The sequence below is a fragment of the Mixophyes fleayi genome, chromosome 6, assembly GCF_038048845.1.
Source record: "Mixophyes fleayi isolate aMixFle1 chromosome 6, aMixFle1.hap1, whole genome shotgun sequence".
Taxonomy (NCBI): Eukaryota; Metazoa; Chordata; class Amphibia; order Anura; family Limnodynastidae; genus Mixophyes; species Mixophyes fleayi.
In genome coordinates, this window is record NC_134407.1 from 185,607,483 (window position 1) to 185,628,522 (window position 21,040).

At 41.3% G+C, this 21,040-nt stretch overlaps 1 protein-coding gene and 1 non-coding gene across 2 annotated transcripts; one reads left to right on the forward strand and one right to left on the reverse strand.

Moving 5' to 3' along the window:
- Window positions 1-6,351: 6,351 nt before the first annotated feature.
- Window positions 6,352-6,424, reverse strand: TRNAM-CAU (transfer RNA methionine (anticodon CAU)). Its single transcript has one exon. It is a non-coding gene; the product is annotated as a tRNA-Met (tRNA).
- Window positions 6,425-6,822: 398 nt separating this feature from the next.
- MAP1LC3A (microtubule associated protein 1 light chain 3 alpha) lies at window positions 6,823-17,938 on the forward strand. Its single transcript, XM_075177561.1, has 4 exons — window positions 6,823-7,065; window positions 11,815-11,870; window positions 13,187-13,293; window positions 16,674-17,938. Exons 1-4 carry the CDS (start codon window positions 7,026-7,028, stop codon window positions 16,831-16,833), a joined length of 363 nt encoding a protein of 120 aa, XP_075033662.1. The 5' UTR covers window positions 6,823-7,025; the 3' UTR covers window positions 16,834-17,938.
- Window positions 17,939-21,040: the final 3,102 nt, after the last annotated feature.

Below are 21,040 nucleotides of genomic sequence, written 5' to 3' on the forward strand. Positions count from 1 at the left end.
TTGCCCAACATTGGCTGCAATATTTCCCTTTGTAGAACAGATTATATTCTTATCAGTATCCTTCCCAATAAGCCATCTGCTCTCAAAAACATTACCAACTCTTTTCAGATCAATTCGATAATCACTTCTACATAGAAATGTGGCTGATAAGGATTTATCCATGTCAGACTGCAAACCCCAGCAGAGGAAACGACTAAATAAAGGATACTTTTTCCATAATAATATTGTTTGACTATTATTGGAATGGCCCAGATCGTTCCTTTGTTTGTATCTACTGTGTCTATTTATGGAGGCAATTTTCAGTCACTTCATGTACTTTGAACACAGAGTCAATATAATTTCCTGCTGTTTGCACTGGACACAGAATGATTTCTGCTCTAGGACCAATACTTAAATGCAGAAAAGATATCCTCGCTGCGTTGGCAAATGCCTTTTACTGGTCCTTTGAGGGAAGTCTCCTGGTGGGTATAAGAAACCTATTTGTTCTTATATGTGCTTACAAATGATAATAACACCCCCATAAATAAATTAGGCATCAACAAATTTGTTTTCGTAAAGTACAAAATAGATATACATGACATATAACGGGACCACCAGTGTATAAACATATACAGTATATGCCAGTGTACACTGTGCTTTGGTATATGTCCGGTGGTGTTATATGTACAGGGCTATGCTGGTAATTTGTGCTGTGCTGGGCCACTATGAATAAATATGCTGAAACTAGCATGTAAACACTCAACCCTTAATATTCATAGTTTTAACTGCATAATGGGTTACTCTCATGGGCCATCCAGCAAAAACCAATGCATGTGCTTGCATCACGTCAATGGTTAAAGAGAAGACCTTGGAACTGCTAGTATAAGCATTCCCTCTTCCCTTGAAAGCACTGCTGGCCACCGCGAATGGAGCACAGGAATACCGGGCATTGATAACAGGATGGAGCCTGAGTCCAACCCCAAACAGCCTAAGCGTACTCACCCGAGGTAAGCCCCTAAGTTAGGGGTTGTCGAAGTCAGCAAATTAGATAAAGTCATTTCAATTAATATCGAGCAAACTTGGTTGTCTTTGTCCGAAAATATGCGCGTGAAAGGGCGTATCCAGCCGCAACACATGGCAATAAACAGTTTCTACACTTTTACACACATTCGCACAAACATATACAGTTGTAAATAGTACACATTAATTGTAGTTGCAACACATAGTCATTTATGTCGAAATATAGTAGTATTCATGTTTAATATTATAAGTTATATGCATATTAATAAAACCTATGGTTCAGGTTAAAAAAAATGTGTCATGTCTGATATAATTTTAATCCCCTATTCATCAGCAGCTGTCCGGTTCATTCGGCGAAGAGATCGCACATTGCATGCTCTAGTTATTGATGTTAGGGAATAAACCTTTAATATGATGCTGACTATAAAATGCTAATGGACTAGTTGAAACTGGAGTCTTGGCGGGAAGAACGGAGCACATCCCCTGGAGAGATGACCCCCACCTTTGGATTCTTTACTTTGAACTAGCCTATGATCTGCAACCCCCTGGACCTTCCTGAAGCCTGGAAGCAAGCCACACCATCTGCATTGTTTTACTGTATTTCTGTTTACATATAAGCAGGAGCTTTTCATCTAGTGTTCAGTTATCTTGACCACAGACTTCAGACCTGAATGACTGTTCACTGGATCCAGAGTGCCTGCGATAAGTAACGGCTGTACTTATTATTATTTCGCTTGAATTATTCTACTACTTTTTGAGAATAAATATTTGTGCATTGGAAACACAAATCGAGATTCGACAATCGTTATTGGATAGCGACAAAACGTGCGTAACAGGGTGCTTGGGTTTCAGTTAGTTATTTAGTACCACTCTTCCATCTCAGTACTGTGGTAGAGCCTGTGGAGGGGAAGAAAGAGAGTAAAGTATAACAAAACCAGGTGTGACTAAGGATGATTTATATACTACACAGGGACTGAAGAAACCAAGGCCCCAGACAAGTATGGATTTAGAGGACTCTCAGTCAGAATTGGATTCTTTGGTAGATGTGGATGGTTCTTCTAGTAGTGAATATGGGAAATTTAAAGAAGAGCCCGGACTATTTCATTTTATTCTGTTCAGAATGAATGAAGCATCAATCTCTACTGCAGCTCTTAAGTCCCTCTTTGAGGATCTTGAGGAAAAATAAATAGTTTTTCTTGTGCACCAGGTAGTAAAGGATTCCATTCACAAAGAATGGGATCAAGTGGGCAACACGGTGGCTTAGTGGTTAGCACTTCTGCCTCACAGCACTGGGGTCATGAGTTCAATTCCCAACCATGGCCTTATCTGTGTGGAGTTTGTATGTTCTCCCCGTGTTTGCGTGGGTTTCCTCCCAGACTCCAAAACATACAAGTAGGTTAATTGGCTGCTATCAAATTGACCCAAGTCTCTCTGTCTATCTGTGTGTGTATGTTACGGAATTTAGATTGTAAGCTACAATGGGGCAGGGACTGATGTAAATGAGTTCTCTGTACAGCGCTGCAGAATTAGCAGCACTATATAAATAGCTGTTGATGATGAAGTGGAAAAGATTAGGCACATCTATCCCTTCAGTGATGAAGACACACAGAAAGTTCAGTTCCAAAAATGGGTAAAGCAATAGCCAGGACAGATATAATAATAAATAATCCATCCATTCCTTTAGAAGACAGGGGTCCTCTAAGAGGTCCTATGGATGGAAAGTTGTTTTAAATAACTTTATATTTCTTCTGGACCTAACTTGAAATCAGGAGTACCTGTGGCTTCAGTGGCCAGAGCACTCTAACTATGGGGTGAGATTTTTCATACAGATGTGCATGAAGATATTAGTAGAAAATAATTGCTGAAAAGCATGCGGAGAGGAATAGATGTCCTTTGTGAGGCATTGCTAAATGCCATAAGCTTTTTAGACAGAATTATGGCTTTGATGGTGGTGCCTAGAAAAGCTCTCTGGCTATGTCCATGGGCAGCAGAGACTCATTCTAAAAATTGGACTATGTCTTCCTCCGTTTCTTTTCATTGCTCGCACCCTAAAAAACAATCAAAAAACAAAGAGTATAGGTCCTAGCAATCCTTCCACGATGCCTGTGGTTTGCAGTAGTTGGGAGACACTTTAGAATTAACTGTGGTTTTTAGTTCGTTGGCCAGACCTTCTACACCAAAGCCCACTCTTTCATCTAAATCTATAAGAACTGTATTTTATGGTACGGAGATTGAGTGTTCATTACTCAGAAGTAAAGGAATCTCAGAGAAGGTGATTGATAAACTTCTACGGGCAAATAAAATAATTCTTCAGTGGCCAATTATAACATTTGTAAGAATTTCATCCTATGGTCTGAGCCTTAAGTGGATCCTCCTTTGGCTACTATGGTACATATTCTTTATTTTCTTCAGGACGGCCTAAGCCTTGACCTCTCAACTCTACAGGTGCAGATATGTGCACCCAGTGTCTTGCTAAATACCAAGTTAGCTTCAAGATTCTTTATTATTATCCATTTTTTTCAAGCACTGAAGAGAATTTCGTCCTCGTATTAAGTGCTTTGTTCCACCATAAGATCTGAATTTAGTTTTCAGAACTCTGATGTCTGATCCCTTTGAGTCTTTTACAAGAGATTTCCCTAAGGTGGAATACACTAAAGTTGGAATTGGAGAGCTACAAGCTTTGTTGTACAAAGAACCCTTTCTGAATGTCTACACAAAGTAGATAGTACTGAGGACTAATCTAACTTTCCTACTCACCTATCATATTGCCACCCTTTTGTTCACCACCAGCTGATGATAATGAAAGCCAGAGACATTTGACTTAAGCTGGGTACACACTACACGGTTTTCATCCAATAATCGGCTGAATCAGCCGACATACGACCGCTCGTTCAAAAGTCGGGTCAGTGTGTGTAGTGACACGATGGTCGAAAGTCTGCTCAAATGGACGATTGTCGCCTCATTTGGTTGGTCGTACCGTTTAATATTTTCGTTCCAATCTCATTTCCGTTGTGTAGTGTGTATAAACTTCCGACCGATATGTACGAAATTGCAATCATTGCTCACGACAACATGGCTGTGAAAAGTCGCTAAAGGGACATTCGCTCTTCCCTTTATCGTCCTAAACAAAACATGGACCGAGCGATCGGACCATCGATCGCATGTAAAATCGCTCGGCATAAAAAGTTGGTTGCAATTTCTGTAGTGTGTACCTAGCTTTAGTCAGAGCTATCTATGTTTACTTATCTAGAACAGAGGGATTTAGGAACTCTTAGTGATCCCAACAGGACCCAGGAAAAGGTGTGCCCCATCCAAACAGACCATCTTGCGATGGATCAGAGAAGTCATTGCATAGACTTACAAGAGGTGCAGACATAAGGTGCCAGATATCCTGAAAGCTCACCCAACAAGAGCAGTGGCAACTTCTTGGGCATGTAGGGCTGTGGATCTCTGCAAAGCAGCCAGATGGCCATCTATACCTTCACCAGACATTATCTACTGGAAGTAATGTCATATACTAATGCACAGCTTGGTAGACCCATTCTCCACACAGCTAATTAATAAAATGAACTTTAATTATGCAACATACTACTATTATTGCTTAGGTACATTGCACTGTAATGGATGCCTTGGAGGATGGAAGAGGGGAGCGGCGAATTATACTTAGATCATTCTTTTCTCTTGAGATACTCCATGGCAGCCCAATATTCCCACCCATGTTGTTTTATATGTTTAAGCTTATATATTGTAAGAAGAACTTGGGAAGTCACTCAAAGACACCAGGGAGGAGTAGGAGCTGCACTATATACTATATACACCTGGAGACATTTGTATATCGCTGTCTCTAGCTGAGGCTAGAAGGGGACCAACCCATTGTAATGACTGTCCTGGAGAAGAAATTATCAGTAAGTATAATTCACATCTATCTACTGTCCTAGGCCTGAGCCTCCCTAGGCCTGTGGGGTAGATACAGCCCTAGTGCCATGATACAACACCTGCAGACTCACAGCCAATAGTGTACCTAGCTTTAGTTCCACAGAACTGGACTAAGGAGGAGATCTATTATACTGTAAGTAAGAGGACGTTAGCCTGTAACCCTCCAGCTACTATAGAGCTACACATACCACCATTCCCTACCGGACGCCAACTGCTGTATGTGACAGGGCATTCTGAATAATACACCAGAAAATAAAAATTAAAGTCGGACAACATTTGGATATTATTATTATCTTTTATTTCTAAGGCACCACAAGGGGTCCGCAGTGCCGAACAGAGAGTATATTATAAAACATTACACGGAAGAAACATGACAAAACAATAAAATAAAATAAAATAAAGAGAAAACAGTACAATAATAATATAAGCAATGCACTACAATATAGGCAGAGCAATATTCTGGAAAGGAATAGGGTAACCAGCACATAGGAGCTAGGAGGGGGATAACCTCCCACTAAAACGTGAGGCATGAGTAGAGAGAGAAATAAAATGGCGTAAAACAGCACATGCTGAACCTGTACCCAGTAGAGTGGGCGCAGCAAACAGGATCAGAGTCCCCAATTGAGGAAAGGAGGGAAGACAAGGGCATGCTGGCGGTAACAATTGTGGAGAAAGGAGGACACAAGGGAAGAGGGACCTACTCATGAGAGCTTACAAACTAAAGGGACGGGTATATGAATGGGGGTGATACAGAGAGGGTGAGACAGAGCCAGTAGGGATGACTTGGAGGTGCGCTGATAGGATTTGATGAAGAAATGGGTTTTAAGAGGCCACTTGGAGAGAGGTAGAGAGCCTGATTGGAAGAGGAAGTGAGTTCCAGAGGATGGGAGCAACACGGGTCTTGGAGGCAGCAGTGCGAGGAGGGAAGCGGCAGCGGTCATTGTCAGAACGAAGAGGATAGGAGGGTGTGAAGGGAGATGAGGATGGAGATGCAAAGGGGAGAGGATTAGGGCTTTAAAGGCGAGGGTAAAAAATAGATATAAATTAGATTTTTGCTGCAATTAGGCTAACATTTTAAGTTTATTCTGCATGTAAGCTATATGTAAAGACAGGAGAAATACTGGCATATCAGTAAATTTAACATGCCGTTAAAAAATAGAACTCAATAAAAAAAATTGACATATCATTGAACCTAACATTTCCCTGGACTATATCAATAGTTTTGGAAGTTTATTGAGCCTTCTCCAGACACTTTTGGAATGGAATGGTCAGCATTTTACTCAGGGTCTAAGGGGCCTGAACAACAGAGATATATGCGCTGGAAGAACCATTGAAAGGCGATTTTATATTAACGTGTAACAAACATTTTAAGCTAGTTCATATATTAAACAACTTTACCGAGAACACAAAATTATTTGCCCCGTGTGAGGATCGAACTCACGACCTTCAGATTATGAGACTGACGCGCTACCTACTGCGCTAACGAGGCTATACATGCGGCATTGCATTATTATTACATCACTGTGCAAACACGGGTGAGCTTAGTGTTATGTTTTGCTGAATACAATGCAGTACTCAATACTATGTTTTCAAACTCAGAACATGAAGTCTTTATGTTTTGCATATATAATGTGAAGAGATAGATTAATGATCACAATAAATATAAAATATACCTTAATGCCTAACAAAACGATCCACGTAAACATGCATGCATCTGAACATTTGCTGTTGCATATAAAAATACCCATGTATATTAGTGGTAAAATACTGCATATCTATAGAAATCATAAACCGTACTCAGTAGGAATGTGCAGAAGATATGTAATGTATAAGAATGACCGCTAGATGGCCCCCGTTGCGCGGAGTGTTTATCAGCCTCCCCTTTAATGACGTCACGCAGTTTGTTACATTGTGTCCACACAGAGTGTGAGCAGAGTCACGGAGAGACGGGCATAGAAGATATTGGATTGCAGGGTGACAGCCGTACCATAGGGAGGGGAAGATTGGGGAGAAAGAGAAGGAGAAGCTGGGAAAGCAGATCCGAAGGACCCGCTCGTTCGTGAGTAAAATCGGGACTGGCAGAACCCAAGATGCCGTCAGAGCGGCCCTTTAAACACAGGAGGAGCTTTGGTGAGTGCCTGATCCCCCAGTGGGTGGATTATGTTTTTTTTTATACTGTTTTGTTCTATATCGTTGATGTAGGGGCAGCAGATGGCTACTAAGTAAACAGAGCACTCTCTGATAATTTGTGGTGAGATCACAGGATCTTAGATAGAAACCTGGTAGTGTCCTATTATGCTCTGGTAATCTGCAGTCAGGAGATCACTGGTCATTATATATAACTCCAAACCTGTCTGACCCTGCCTGATAACCTACAGTCAGTAGATCACTATAAATGACATGGATAAGCACTTGTTTTATTGATGGGCTGCATAAAATGACTAGTAACTGGATTGAAAAACGGCACTGGCTGACCCTGTCCTGATAATCCGCAGGCAGTAGATTGCTAGTAATGACATAGCTGATCCTGTCCTGATAGTCTGCATGAGATCATTACTAATTTGATAGAAAACTGCACTGTGTAATCCAGTCATTATAGTCTTAATAAGATCACTAGTAATTGGATAGGAAAAACAGCACTGCCAGATCCTGGCCTGATAGTTTTGATGAGAGATCACTAGTAATTGGATAGGAAAAACAGCACTGCCAGATCCTGGCCTGATAGTCTTGATGAGAGATCACTAGTAATTGGATAGGAAAAACAGCACTGCCAGATCCTGGCCTGATAGTCTTGATGAGAGATCACTAGTAATTGGATAGGAAAAACAGCACTGCCAAATCCTGGTCTGATAGTCTTTATGAGATCACTAGTAATTGGATAGGAAAAACAGCACTGCCAGATCCTGGCCTGATAGTCTTTATGAGATCAATAGTAATTGGATAGGAAAAACAGCACTGCCAGATCCTGTCCTGATAGTCTTTATGAGATCACTAGTAATTGGATAGGAAAAACAGCACTGCCAAATCCTGGTCTGATAGTCTTTATGAGATCACTAGTAATTGGATAGGAAAAACAGCACTGCCAGATCCTGGTCTGATAGTCTTCATGAGATCACTAGTAATTGGATAGAAAAACATTAGTCTTTATGAGATCATTAGTAATTGGATAGGAAAAACAGCACTGCCAGATCCTGGCCTGATAGTCTTTATGAGATCAATAGTAATTGGATAGGAAAAACAGCACTGCCAGATCCTGTCCTGATAGTCTTTATGAGATCACCAGTAATTGGATAGAAAAACAGCACTGCCAGATCCTGGTGTGATAGTCTTTATGAGATCACTGGTAATTGGTTAGGAAAAACATCACTGCCAGATCCTGCCCCGATAGTCTTTATGGGATCACTAGTAGTTGGATAGAAAAACAGCATTGCCAGATCCTGCCCTGATAGTCTTTATGGGATCACTAGTAGTTGGATAGAAAAACAGCACTGCCAGGTCCTGGACTGATAGTCTTTATGGGATCACTAGTAGTTGGATAGAAAAACAGCACTGCTAGATCCTGGCCTGATAGTCTTTATGGGATCACTAGTAGTTGGATAGAAAAACAGCACTGCCTGGCCCTCCCGGGCTAATCTGCAGATAATGACACAGAGACCTGTGTGTTTTGTTTTCTTTTTACAAGAACTTTGTGGCACATTTGCAGTGAAGAAATTCATGTTTATTATCACTGGTACAATAAATATACTGAAGGTCAGAATGTTTTCACCCAGCAAGTGATGGCTAATAACAGGTGCTGCTGGTGTCACATGATGTTTATCCACTTGTCACTCACAGTTCTCTCCTCTCTTGTATTTCCTGTGATTCATCACTTTATGGAATCTTCAGCAATCCCTTTAAATTGAACCTATTTGTATATATTCTGTCCTGGGAATCTGATACACTACAAACCACCTGTCATAGTGCTAAAATTTAAATTCTATCTGTCCTTATGATTTCCTCAATCAGGACAGTGTGTATTTTTGGATAAACAATTGGGTGAGGTTCATACTAATAGGGTTAATCTAGATTCAACAGTCAGAATTTCTAGAAAGATTTCCGGAGACTCAAAATGGTAAAACAAGGATATTGGAGCCCCAGTCATACTTCATAACAGAATGTACATAACTAGCTGACTAATCTATCTCGTGGTGTGTTTATCAGAACATGGGAATCTCATATGACACCAGGCCACATATTTTGGATCCCAGAATATTATTTGACTTCTGCACGTGTTGGAAATAATATAAATAGTGTCGGATGTACGACCAAAACAGCCAACACACTGCTGTGGGACCTGGCTCTGCAATGCTGCAATTGAGTATGAAACCCCTGGATATAAACAAGTTGTGGAGCTTCAGTCTACAACATGCATGCTGGGACTTGTAGTTACACAACAACACGAGAGCCGCAGGTTGCATACCTCCTGTATCAAGCCTACATGGGCTTATGCTGCCATATCACATTTCTGTTTCCAGTCTCTGTTTACTCCCGAGTCGCTCTGTACATGGCACTTGTAATCTCTAATGTGCAATAACAACAGCTTATTATGTAACGGTAACATCTCCCTAAAGCTGGAGTCTCTGTATATGGTGTTGTGCATTATTCCAGTGTTTATACCTGAATTAAACACAGAACAGCGTGGCTCCTATCCAGAGCATATCCTTCCTGGAGCAAAACAGGACGCCTGCTCCCTTCCTCCACACATGGCTATTTTAATCTATGGCTTCCCTGGCTTGTTTTTAAACTGAGCTGTTCTGCATCTTAACCCATTATAAACTCTGTGTTTTATGATATCACAGCTCTTTATTACTGAATACTGGACAGGTTTAGTCATGGTACAGACACATTTACTATGTAGGCCAGTGATTGCTAACCTGTGACACTCCAGGTGTTCTGAAACTACAAGTCCCAGCATGCTCTGCCAGCTAACAGCTAGTTATCTACTGGCAAAGCATGCTGGGGCTTGTAGTTTCACAATACCTGGCGTGTCACAGGTTAGCCATCACTGATGTAGGCAAACTAGCCACAGGGGGGCAGTATAGTAATGCTGTTCAGTTGAATTCATTTTCTTGTTTCTTTGATGTATTTTTTCTTTCTTTACAAATCACCTATAGACATATCAAATAGATAGATATGAGCATATGGGGTGCATATTACAATGCCTAAGGCTGCATTAAATCTAAGTGATAGGTGGTAGAAGAGTCTCGGTATTAGGGCTGATTCTAAACTGTTATATTTTTGTAGTACATATATCTCGCACTTGAAATAACAATCCAGAAATGTTTTAGGAATAGAGACAATATCAGGTTGATCATCCGCTGTGATGCTGACCATGGAGTAAATTTACTAAACTGTGTGTTTGAAAAAGTGGAGATGTTGCTTATAGCAACCAATCGGATTCTAGCTGTCATTTTGTAGTAGGTACTAAATAAATGATATCTAGAATCTGATTGGTTGCTATGAGCAACATCTCCACTTTTTCAAACACACAATTTAGTAAATATACCCCCTCAAGTGTTTCAGGCCTCTGGCTGTGGCCCTTGGCTTATCAAGTGGACAATTTGCATACAATCAAAAATTGTCACAAATGCTCTCAAGTACCAGTGAGATGTGTTCAGAGAGCTGAAGCCATTATTGTCTGGGTCATGCTAGTCCCTAAGGAGGGAAAAATCACAAATATATTAATGACAAATTATTCTGCAACATAAAAGAACTCTAACTTCTAAGCTTCCCTTTATACCTAGTAGTATGCGTGAAAACCATATCTGTTTTCTTTTTGCTTGTTGCCTATCCAATTAGTGGTGAAACAAACTTTACCTTCCCTATATGCTGTCAACAATCATATTTTAGGTTGTAAAGGCTCTGAGACTAGATTATCTCCCCTTCTGTTGCACAGACCTGCAATACTGGTGCTTTTATGAGATCAGATCAGGCTGCTGTCGTGGTCATATTAATTAGATCCAACAACCTGGTCTTACAGGGAACAAATAACGTGACTGTGGATGGTGACCACGCACATAGTTGTAATCGTCATCTGATCCCATTTTCCAGACATCTGATTGATATCTGGTAGATCCTGATTGGATCTTGAATGAGATTTTTCTCCAATTCTGTTTAAAATGACCGTACTGACCAGCAGAATTACAGCGTGTGTGGGCACCTTGTGAGGAAAGGAGTTGGCTTTGAATAAACGTAGGAAAGAGTCACAGTTACCTAATCTAACATAGACATGTGGAAGTGTTTTCAGCTCCCTTGTTTTGCTATATTTACAACAGGTATGATATACTATGTAGTAGGAACATTATAAGATATATGATTTTATCATAACACCACTTTAGAAATGTTCTGGTGAATAAGTGAGAAGTGGGCCTTGTGTGCCTTTCATACATTGTGGTGACACCTTGGCACCAGAAAACTGATGAAGGAAAAAATGACTCCATTGCACTTTTAGCTGCCTCAGTCTGATCATCCCCATTTAAATTGCTAAAACACTTGCAGTCTCCTGTAAGTATAATATTTTCCGTAAACGCTCAAGTCAAACTAACTTGCAGCTGACTTATGCAGAAGCAATGGGACCAATACAGCATCCCGGTACATGGTTCAGAGGTTAAACTAGAAGGGTAGCCGTAGCAGTCGTGACTGAGGCTAATTGTGGTTTCCTGTTACCGTCAGCACTGTAGGCAGCAGGAACCCACAGTCGGATGGTGATTAGGGAGAGCCTAGGACTGCATCTTGCACCTGTAGGCTCAAGCTGTTACTTTTTCTCTTGAATGCCTACTTGTTCCTTGGTTGTCTACTGCCACGTCATCCAGTTCAGCTCTCTCTCTCTTTTATTTTCAGCTGAAAGATGTGCAGAGGTTCGTCAGATCCGTGAGCAACATCCCAGTAAAATCCCAGTGAGTAAGCTACATTATTATTATTAACATGAACACAACTTTGACCAATTTAGGACAATCACACTGCGTTAACCAAAACCATTCCTATTGTTTGTGTAACTAAATGACTGTTGTCTTAGATACTCTTAGTTTTACTCTCAGATTTCACCATACTTTTTTTTTTTCTGTTAAATTGCATAAAAGCATAAACTATTGTTTTTTGTATGCAGTACAATACAGGCTACCAACTACCTGGAAGTGTTTCTATAGTAGCAGGAGCTTCCGGTGAATTGGCACAATTGAACTGGGATTGTTGATGTTATCCTGATCTAAGTGCCTCATTTTGTATATGTGTTTCCTGACACTTTTGAAATGCATAAAGTCCCTCCAAAATGTGGACACGACAGGGGTCCACAGACTTATGCAGTATTCTCATAGGACTGCGTAGGAAGCTGATGCGGCCATATTGAAATCGTGGTCCGAGACCGTAGCGGTGACCACAGCATCCTCCACAGAGTCCCAAGTAAATGATCTACTAAAGGTGATAAATTATGGTCAAATGGTTTTGACTTTATGAGCTTGAGACAGGGAGGCACATAGGCCCAGTAGAAGGCTCGTGTACACGTGTTCAACTATGGTGAGAACCATAACTGCTCTTAAGCAACAATCTCTGTTGTCCCAGACAAAGCTGATGATCTGGAGAAAAGAAAACCATTGACCTCTTGGTTCTTCCTGATAGAGCCGAAGACCACTTGGCAGAGGTGTTTCTCATACTAGGGCTGACCAATATATTTGGTTTGGATGCTTTCTCATTATACTTTGCCATAGAAATAGCTGATAAAGACCTTGTCACCTGGTGCCCCAGCTAGTTGAATATCAAATATGGTATGTTGTATTATGAGGTCCCAGAGACCAATGTCCCGGTCACCAGGTTGTGAGGGTGTCGTGGCCCTTTTAGCCGAATGCTGAATTTTCATGTTGGGAGCAGACTACTGGGAATTAGTACAAGTTAGAAGGGTATAATACAATGGTGGAGGTCTGGCAAGTTTACATGACTTGTGGATTTTGATAATATTTTTACATTTGTTTTATATGCCACCAATTTAGTGCTGCAATGTTCAACACTATGGCAAAGGAAATGGTCTCGAGAACAACATACATTGGTTTTAAAGTGCTCTACAGGAAGCTGTATAACAGAATGGTTTTAACCAAGCACTCCTACACTGAGACTGCACAGTCATTCCATATTATTTACGCTAGTTTGCCAATATTGATAATGTTCTGTAAGTTGTATATTACAGTGTAAAAGTACTGACCTGTTCCTTCTCTGTATTTAGGTCATTATTGAGAGGTACAAGGGAGAAAAACAACTTCCAGTGTTGGATAAAACCAAATTCTTGGTGCCAGATCATGTTAACATGAGTGAGCTTGTGAAGATCATCAGGTAATGACAATCATCTTCATATGTCACATTAAAGATGCCCAGACTATAAATGAAATATCTTTTCCATTCTTATAATCCAGTCTCTCAATAACCAGCAGCTTAATATGTGATTGAGCGACATTGTGCCTTCACATTCTGACATGTTTTCTGGATACCCCTGTTAAAGGGTAACTGAAGTCTAAAAATATTGTTCTTTCTATTCTATACACTCAGTGGACACTTTATTAGGTAAACCTGTACAGCTGCTTGTTAATGCAAATATCTAATCAACCAATCAGGGGGCAGCAACTCCTTGCCTAAAAGCATGTAGACATGGATAGGAGGTTCAGTTGTGTTGTTTAGACCAAACACCAGAATGGGGAAGAAAACTGACCTAAGTGTCTATGGAATGATTGTTGGTGAGGGGAATGGCCAGACTGGTTCAAGCTGACAGGAACTCAAATAACCATGCGTTACAGCAGTGGTGTACAGAAGAGCATCTCTGAATGTGCAGCACATGGAACCTTAAGCGGATGGACCACGGGAGCAGAAGACCACACCAGGTTCCACTCCGGGTCAGCTAAGACTGAGGCTACAGTGGGCGCAAGCTCACCAAAACTGGACAGTTGAAGATTGGAAAAAACGTTGCCTGGTCTGACGCATCTCTATTTCTGCTGCAGCAACTGCGTGATGCTGTCATGTCATCATGGACCAGAATCTCTTAGGAATGTTTTGAGCACTTTGTTGAATCCATACCACGAAGAGTTCAGGCTGTTCGGGGGTTAAGGAGGGTCCTACCCAGTACTAGCAAAGTGTACTTATAAAGTATCCACTGAGTGTATGTTTTTTATTAGAAGAATGTAATTTTAACCTCTTTTGCCTTTCTTCTGGATGGTCTGTAGTGGCCACCTTAACTGTTTCAGTGATGTGGACTAAAACAACCAATGAGGTCCTTGCAGACTGGGTGGAGGGTGAAGTTTCCAATGTGAGGTTTCCAATGTGAGGTTTCCAATGTGAGGTTTCCAATGTGAGGTTTCCAATGTGAGGTTTCCAATGTGAGGTTTCCAATGTGAGGTTTCCAATGTGAGGTTTCCAATGTGAGGTTTCCAATGCGAGGTTTCCAATGCGAGGTTTCCAATGCGAGGTTTCCAATGCGAGGTTTCCAATGCGAGGTTTCCAATGCGAGGTTTCCAATGCGAGGTTTCCAATGCGAGGTTTCCAATGCGAGGTTTCCAATTCGAGGTTTCCAATGCGAGGTTTCCAATGCATGCCATCCTTTGTGGTAAAAATCTTGAGGCTGACCTTGCATCAATGTTGGGTTGGAGACAACATGGTGACTGAATCCAGCAAAGCTGCAGGAGGGGTGATTTTCATCAGGGTTGAATTTCACCTACAACTTATAAAAACGCCAGGGCACATAACTATATTTATTGTGATTGGCCAGAGACTCAGTAGCAGCAAGGTATTCCTGGCCCAAGAGGGAGTCTTGGTACTGGATATAAGACTCAAGTAATTGGCTTACAACCCTACCCTGGGGACAACCTCTTTGCCCAGGTAAAGTCTGCTGATGCTGAGCCACCTGGCCAGTTGTGGTAAATATTGTGAGTTGTCTTAGGGTTTCAATCTGCTTTAAAGATTGATTTGTTTAAGATTAGTGGGATAATGTGTGCACTTTAATATTACTTGCATTGCATTAGTCTTTCATTTATTGCTCCATTTAAATCTTTTTTGCTTTGTCACAGCCAAAGCAATTCTTGTCATTTGCCTGATCTTGAGAAATGATATTGATGCATCAGGAATTAGTGGCAGCAATGATGGGAAACCAGACTGTTCAATATTTTATTGAAATAAGCAGAAAAAAAAACCTCTTCCCCACTTATCCCAATTTATTATTACTTTTGCCTATTCTAATTTCCTCATTGCATTACGTCCAAGGCGCATGCATCAATGCAGCCATACGGAAAACTTTGTACACAATGCATACCTAAAGAGGAAGTAAATGGGCTGCAAAAAGTATTGTACCATCATCATCATCAGTTATTTATATAGCGCCACTAATTTCGCAGCGCTGTACAGAGAACTCATTCACGTCAGTCCCTGCCCCATTGGAGCTTACAGTCTAAATTCCCTAACACACACACACACACACACTACTACGCAACTATTGCATTCGATGGGTATTCAGTGCAGCACTCCCACATACTTTTTTCTTTCTCACCTTCTACAAATCATTATCTCCTTTTGAACAGGTTAGGTTACAACATATATGGCTGCCAGTTACACAGACACAGATGACATCGCTCAGTATGTCATGTGAAGGCAGGAAAGGCTTTTGCAGTACAAAGAGCAGATAGAGCTCAAAGGGGCTGGCCAAAGCCTCTCTGCTCACTAGATCATGTGACTGGTTAACATGGTAGTCCATGACACTTTGTAGAATTGGTCATTAATAGCAGCCTGATGAAACAAAACAAGGACAAATGGTAATACGAACATTATTCTTATAGCATGACACAGTGATTGAAGTTAAAAAAAACACACCTCATTTTTCCATGGGGTGCTGCTTTAAGCTTGTTTTGTATACCAACTTAAATCTTGTCTGGGACCAGTGGAAATATAGGCACATAATGCAGAAATGCAGGGTACTAGGGGGCAGAGCAAAATAAATATATTGTATTCACATTGTGGGTGGTGACCTATGAAAGATCCGATGGCTTGGGGGTCAGTCTGAGAGGCACAATTTGTGCAGTTGGCTGAAAAATGTACACATAAAGCGATAGCAAGAACAGAATGATTGTGTTCTTTGCCAGGAACAATATTTGGACCGAAATGACTAAGTGTGGGGTAACACCAATTTAGACAAAATCACCAGTCTGTCATTAACATCTAGCTGTAGGTCAGGCCTGGTCAACCTGTGGCGCTCCAGGTGTAGTGAAACTACCATTCCCAGCATGGCCTGCCAGCAATCATCTGGCTATTTACTGGCAACGCATGCTGGGACTTGTAGTTTCAAGACAGCTGGCCAGTCAAAGGATGAACAGGCCTGCTCTAGGCGCTCTGATTTGATAGGAAACTCTTTGTACAGTGGAATTTGATTGGCTGACAAAGACCATGCTATTAAGCAGCTTCTGTATCCCAACACTTAGCATGCTGGGAGCTGTTTTCCAAATGTTAATGAGAGTGGTGGCTCTTCCCCTAGCAATGAGCAAGGCACAGCAAGGGACCTTAGGAACAGTGGGCCCCCTATATTGATGTCCCAACCTGATGACACCCTATATTCTACCATCATAGTGAGGCAAAGTGTATATCAGGAGAATATTTACATTCTGTGTTGGTTTGTTCATGCTAGTTATTTTTTTTTTTGTTTTTCTTTATTCAGTACTTATTCTCTATCTCTATCCTAGACGTCGACTGCAGCTGAACCCGACACAAGCTTTTTTCTTGTTGGTGAATCAAAGGAGCATGGTTAGCGTGTCATCTGCCATCTTGGATATATACGAGCAAGAGAAAGATGAAGACGGCTTCCTGTATATGGTATATGCCTCCCAGGAAACTTTTGGCTAATGAAGATACCCCGTTGCTCGGTGTGCACTCGCATATACTGAGAAACAAATATGTGTATGAAAACACCTGTGCACACTTTCTAGCTTGACACGAACACACTTAAACCATTTGTTGCGCGTACATTCCACTGGTCTTTGCACACCCACGTGTGTGTGGTCTGTTATCCACTCATATGCTCTTGCCCTGATGCTTGCATATATACACATGCACTCCTAATTAGCCTTTAGCCTACACATGGGTGAGTCTACACGGTCACACAACTCACTGCTGTTACACACAAACCATTTCTTGCCCATAATCACAAGGCTGCAGGGACTCACCACAATAATAACAGACACAATCATCAAATTCGCAACCTGTTTTGTTTTAACAAGAGTTTTCAGCTTGTATTTCTCTACTTACACCATATGTCTCGTGGATTTGACGTGACAACCTTGTAAATGCTCTTTTCCTGCCGTTTTATCATACGCTTTAGAATCCACTAATGAATTGTTTATAAACTGGGACTCACCTCGGTTCTGAGTGAACTTAGTAAAGTTATTCAGCAACAAAGGATTATTCCTAGTTGTAAACACTTTACTAGCAGGTGGGACGTCGCTGTGATTTGTTTTTCATTTTCTTTTTTGTTTTGTTTTTTAAATACAGTAGTTAATATGACAAGGAAATGCCAGTAGCAATTCAGGTTGACATCTCTTTGTATATTATTTTAACTAGCCAACTTGTTGGCCAAATCTACTATAAATGTATGTGGTTAAAAATTGAAGACAAACCTTTTTAGGGGCAAATTGCTAATAGTTTTGTACAGGTTCAAACCTTCTGTCTGCCCTATTAAAACGTATTGATTCCATGCTTCATTTTATTAATGCTTTTATCTGTTTTTGTTTCTTTGTTCCACCACCCTTTAGTTCTATTATGTTTAGAAAACAAATGTCCTGAGTGAAAATATACCCAACTACCCTTCTGAAAACTTTTAAAATGTAAAAAAAAATAATAATCTATGTATAAATGCTGATGTGTATATAAAGATGGATATTCCATGTGTATAAAGATAAATAAAAAAACGTATATGTGGCAGACTGGTTCTTGCCGTTTGGTCAAAAGACCGGCGTTGGTCACAGTGGTAACTTATTGGGTATATCAGTTTAGGTTAAAATGTGAGATGGAGAGTCAGTGCTTTTAAACCTGTCACCTACACAGAGTAGAGTAAGCTATTTTGGGTGCTGAAAATACAACCTGTCAATTCATTACAATCCATTGCCATTTGGTGGACTGACTCAATATTTTGGGGAATTCAGCCTGTGATGTCACTGGTTGCTAGTGAATTGACAGGCTGTATTCTCCTGAATCAATCCCATAGAAGAGCTTGCTGTGTATGAGGCTGTATATTGTGTTTCTGTGTGTGTGTGTTAAGGAATTTAGACTGTAAGCCCCAATGGGGCAGGGACTGATGTGAATGAGTTCTCTGTACAGCGCTGCGGAATTAGTGGCGTTATATAAATAAATAAATGATGATGATGATAGCCACAGACCAGTCAGAATGCCCATGCTGACCCTGTCCATCGCCTAGAATGGCCACGTGAGCGCCAGAACTGGGCCGAGGAGCAATGGAAGAAGGTGGCCTGGTCTGATGAATTCTTTTACATCATGTGGATAGCCGGTTACCTGGAGAAGAGATGTCACCGGGATGCATTATGGGTAGAAGGGAAGCCAGTGAAGGCAGTGTGATGCTGTGGGTTATGTTCTTCCAGGAAACCTTGGGTCCTGGCATTCATGTGGATGTTATTTTGACACGTTGCACGTACATAAATATTGTATTAAACCATGTACATCCTTTCATGGGAACTGTATTCCCTGATGGCAGTGGCCTCTTTCCAATGAGCTTCATGCAGAGAAGATTGATGGCCTTTTGAATCTCAAGACCAGTTTTTGGATAGATATGATCTTGTCCCTCTGCAACTTGGTGATGAATATCAGACCCAGGAACTGGAACACCATGCATTGACTTAGAATAAGACTGAAAATTATACATTTTAATTGCGAATCTGAGAAGGCAGTGATGCCCTTCCCAGATCAGGACATGAAACTATGCATCTTTTATTTTTAGCAAGGCCAAGAATTTGTTCCACTCCATTCCATTGGTGACGGATCTGTGGGACTCCAACTTGAATCTGTCAACCTGAAGTTTTCTGTTTAAGGTTCAAGATGGGCTGAAATTACTTGTCTGGTTTTTGAAGAAGAAATTTTTTTAAATAGAAATCTTGAGTTTTCTGTTCCTCTGGGACAGGGTTAAAAGGGTCACAAATAGAATCAGAAGGAACCTTTTTTGAGCATATGAGAATTATCAGCCTTCAACTCAAATCAGAGAACCTGGAGAAACAATATCCGCAGCACTTAGCAGTAGATGTAGCAGCCTGATATGATCTTCAGAGAAGTCGAAATTCTGACAGGCTTTGCATTTCAGAGAAAAGTCTGCCAACCAGAATGTACCTTTTATAGGGGGATGTGCTCCACCCTGGCCCAGCCCATAAAAACAATACCCAGCTGGAGAGGGGAGGCACTTTATCCTTTTAAATGTTTAACCTGTGATTGCCAGCTCAACTCCATTGTAGCAGTGTTCCCCAGATGGCCTTACAGCAGTGGTTCCCAAACTTTCTCAGTTTGAGGCACCCTTAGGGTCACCAGAATTTTTACAAGGCACCCCTAAGCCAAAATAATTACCGGGTAGTCCCGTTTTTTAAGTAGTTGGGTCAAAATAACATAAGATGTATTTTGGCCCCTTCATCATATCACTGCGCTCCTTCACCATATTACTCTGTATTCCCTTTATCAAATCACTGTGTCCCACTTCGCCATCTCACTCTGTGTCCCCCTCCTCATCAGCTCTCACTCTGTCCCCCCCTTCAGCCTCTCTCTCTGCCCCCCCTTCAGCATCTTACTCTGTCCCCCTCCTTCATCAGCTCACACTCTGTCCCCTCCTTCAGCCTTTCTCTCTGCCCCCCCCCTTTCAGCATCTCTCTGTCCCCCCCATCTCTCTCTGTCCCCCCTTTCAGCATCTCTCTCTGTCCCCCCCCTTTCAGCATCTCTCTATCCCCCCCATCGCTCTCTGCCCCCCCTTTCAGCATCTCTCTGTCCCCCCCATCTCTCTCTGTCCCCCCCCCCCCCCTTCAGCATCTCTCTCTGTCCCAGGGCTCCCATCAAATAAAATAGGAGGTACTTGAACTTCAACTATATGTAAAGGGTAGAGAATCAATATGGCGGTGGGCTGGATTGCAGGTGCTGAGCCAGGGACACCCGCCACATTAATATTAAACACTGCTTTCACCTACAGGAATAGTAGCACATTTAAGACAGATCTTGGAAATATGTGGTTTATTTTATTGCGGTTGTTTACACTTTAGCTGCTATTTAGAAATAACAAAGACGGCTTAATTTTAGCTCTATTACCCCTTGGAAGTGAGACGCTCTTGTATTAAACCACAGCACGTTGGCAATAGGTCCACCACAAGGAATTCTTTATATCCTACCTGTGGACTTAATGTTTTGAAATACATAAGAAGCATCTTTTTATTCTCCCAAGTGCAGGCATCATTTTCACAACCTTATAGTCACATAACTGAATGAATCCATCACTGCACTTAAATATGTGCAATGTTCCTGTTACTAGAGGTAATTACCCTTCCAGCACTGCTAACTTGTCAATCTTACTTAACCATATCCTGCAGCACTTGTTATGTTCTTGTGCGGCTTATCTGACAGCAACTCCTAAACCACTATATTATTTACTGTATATTATACTAAACTGAATGATGACAGATGATCAACACATAACTTATTTATATACATTATATATATATATATATATGAATGAAGAGACCATTCCCTGAGATGAAGAAGCTGCCTGCTGAGATAGTCTGCTTTTCCTGTTCCCCACCCCTGAGATGAAGGCCACCACAATGTACTGGTCCACCCTACGGCAAACTCTGATGGTCTCATCACGAGGGCAATCTTGGCGCCCTCTTGGTGATATATGTAAGCCACTGCAGTGTGGTTGTCTGTAGACCTTTATGGCCCTTACTCGCAAAGACAAACTGCACTGAAACCGCTCGTACTGAGTTCTGGTACATTGATCAGGAACTTGGACCCTGAAAGCAGTGCTGAAAAACATCTGCCACCCCATCCTCTGAGGCTGGCATCTTTGGTCACCAGT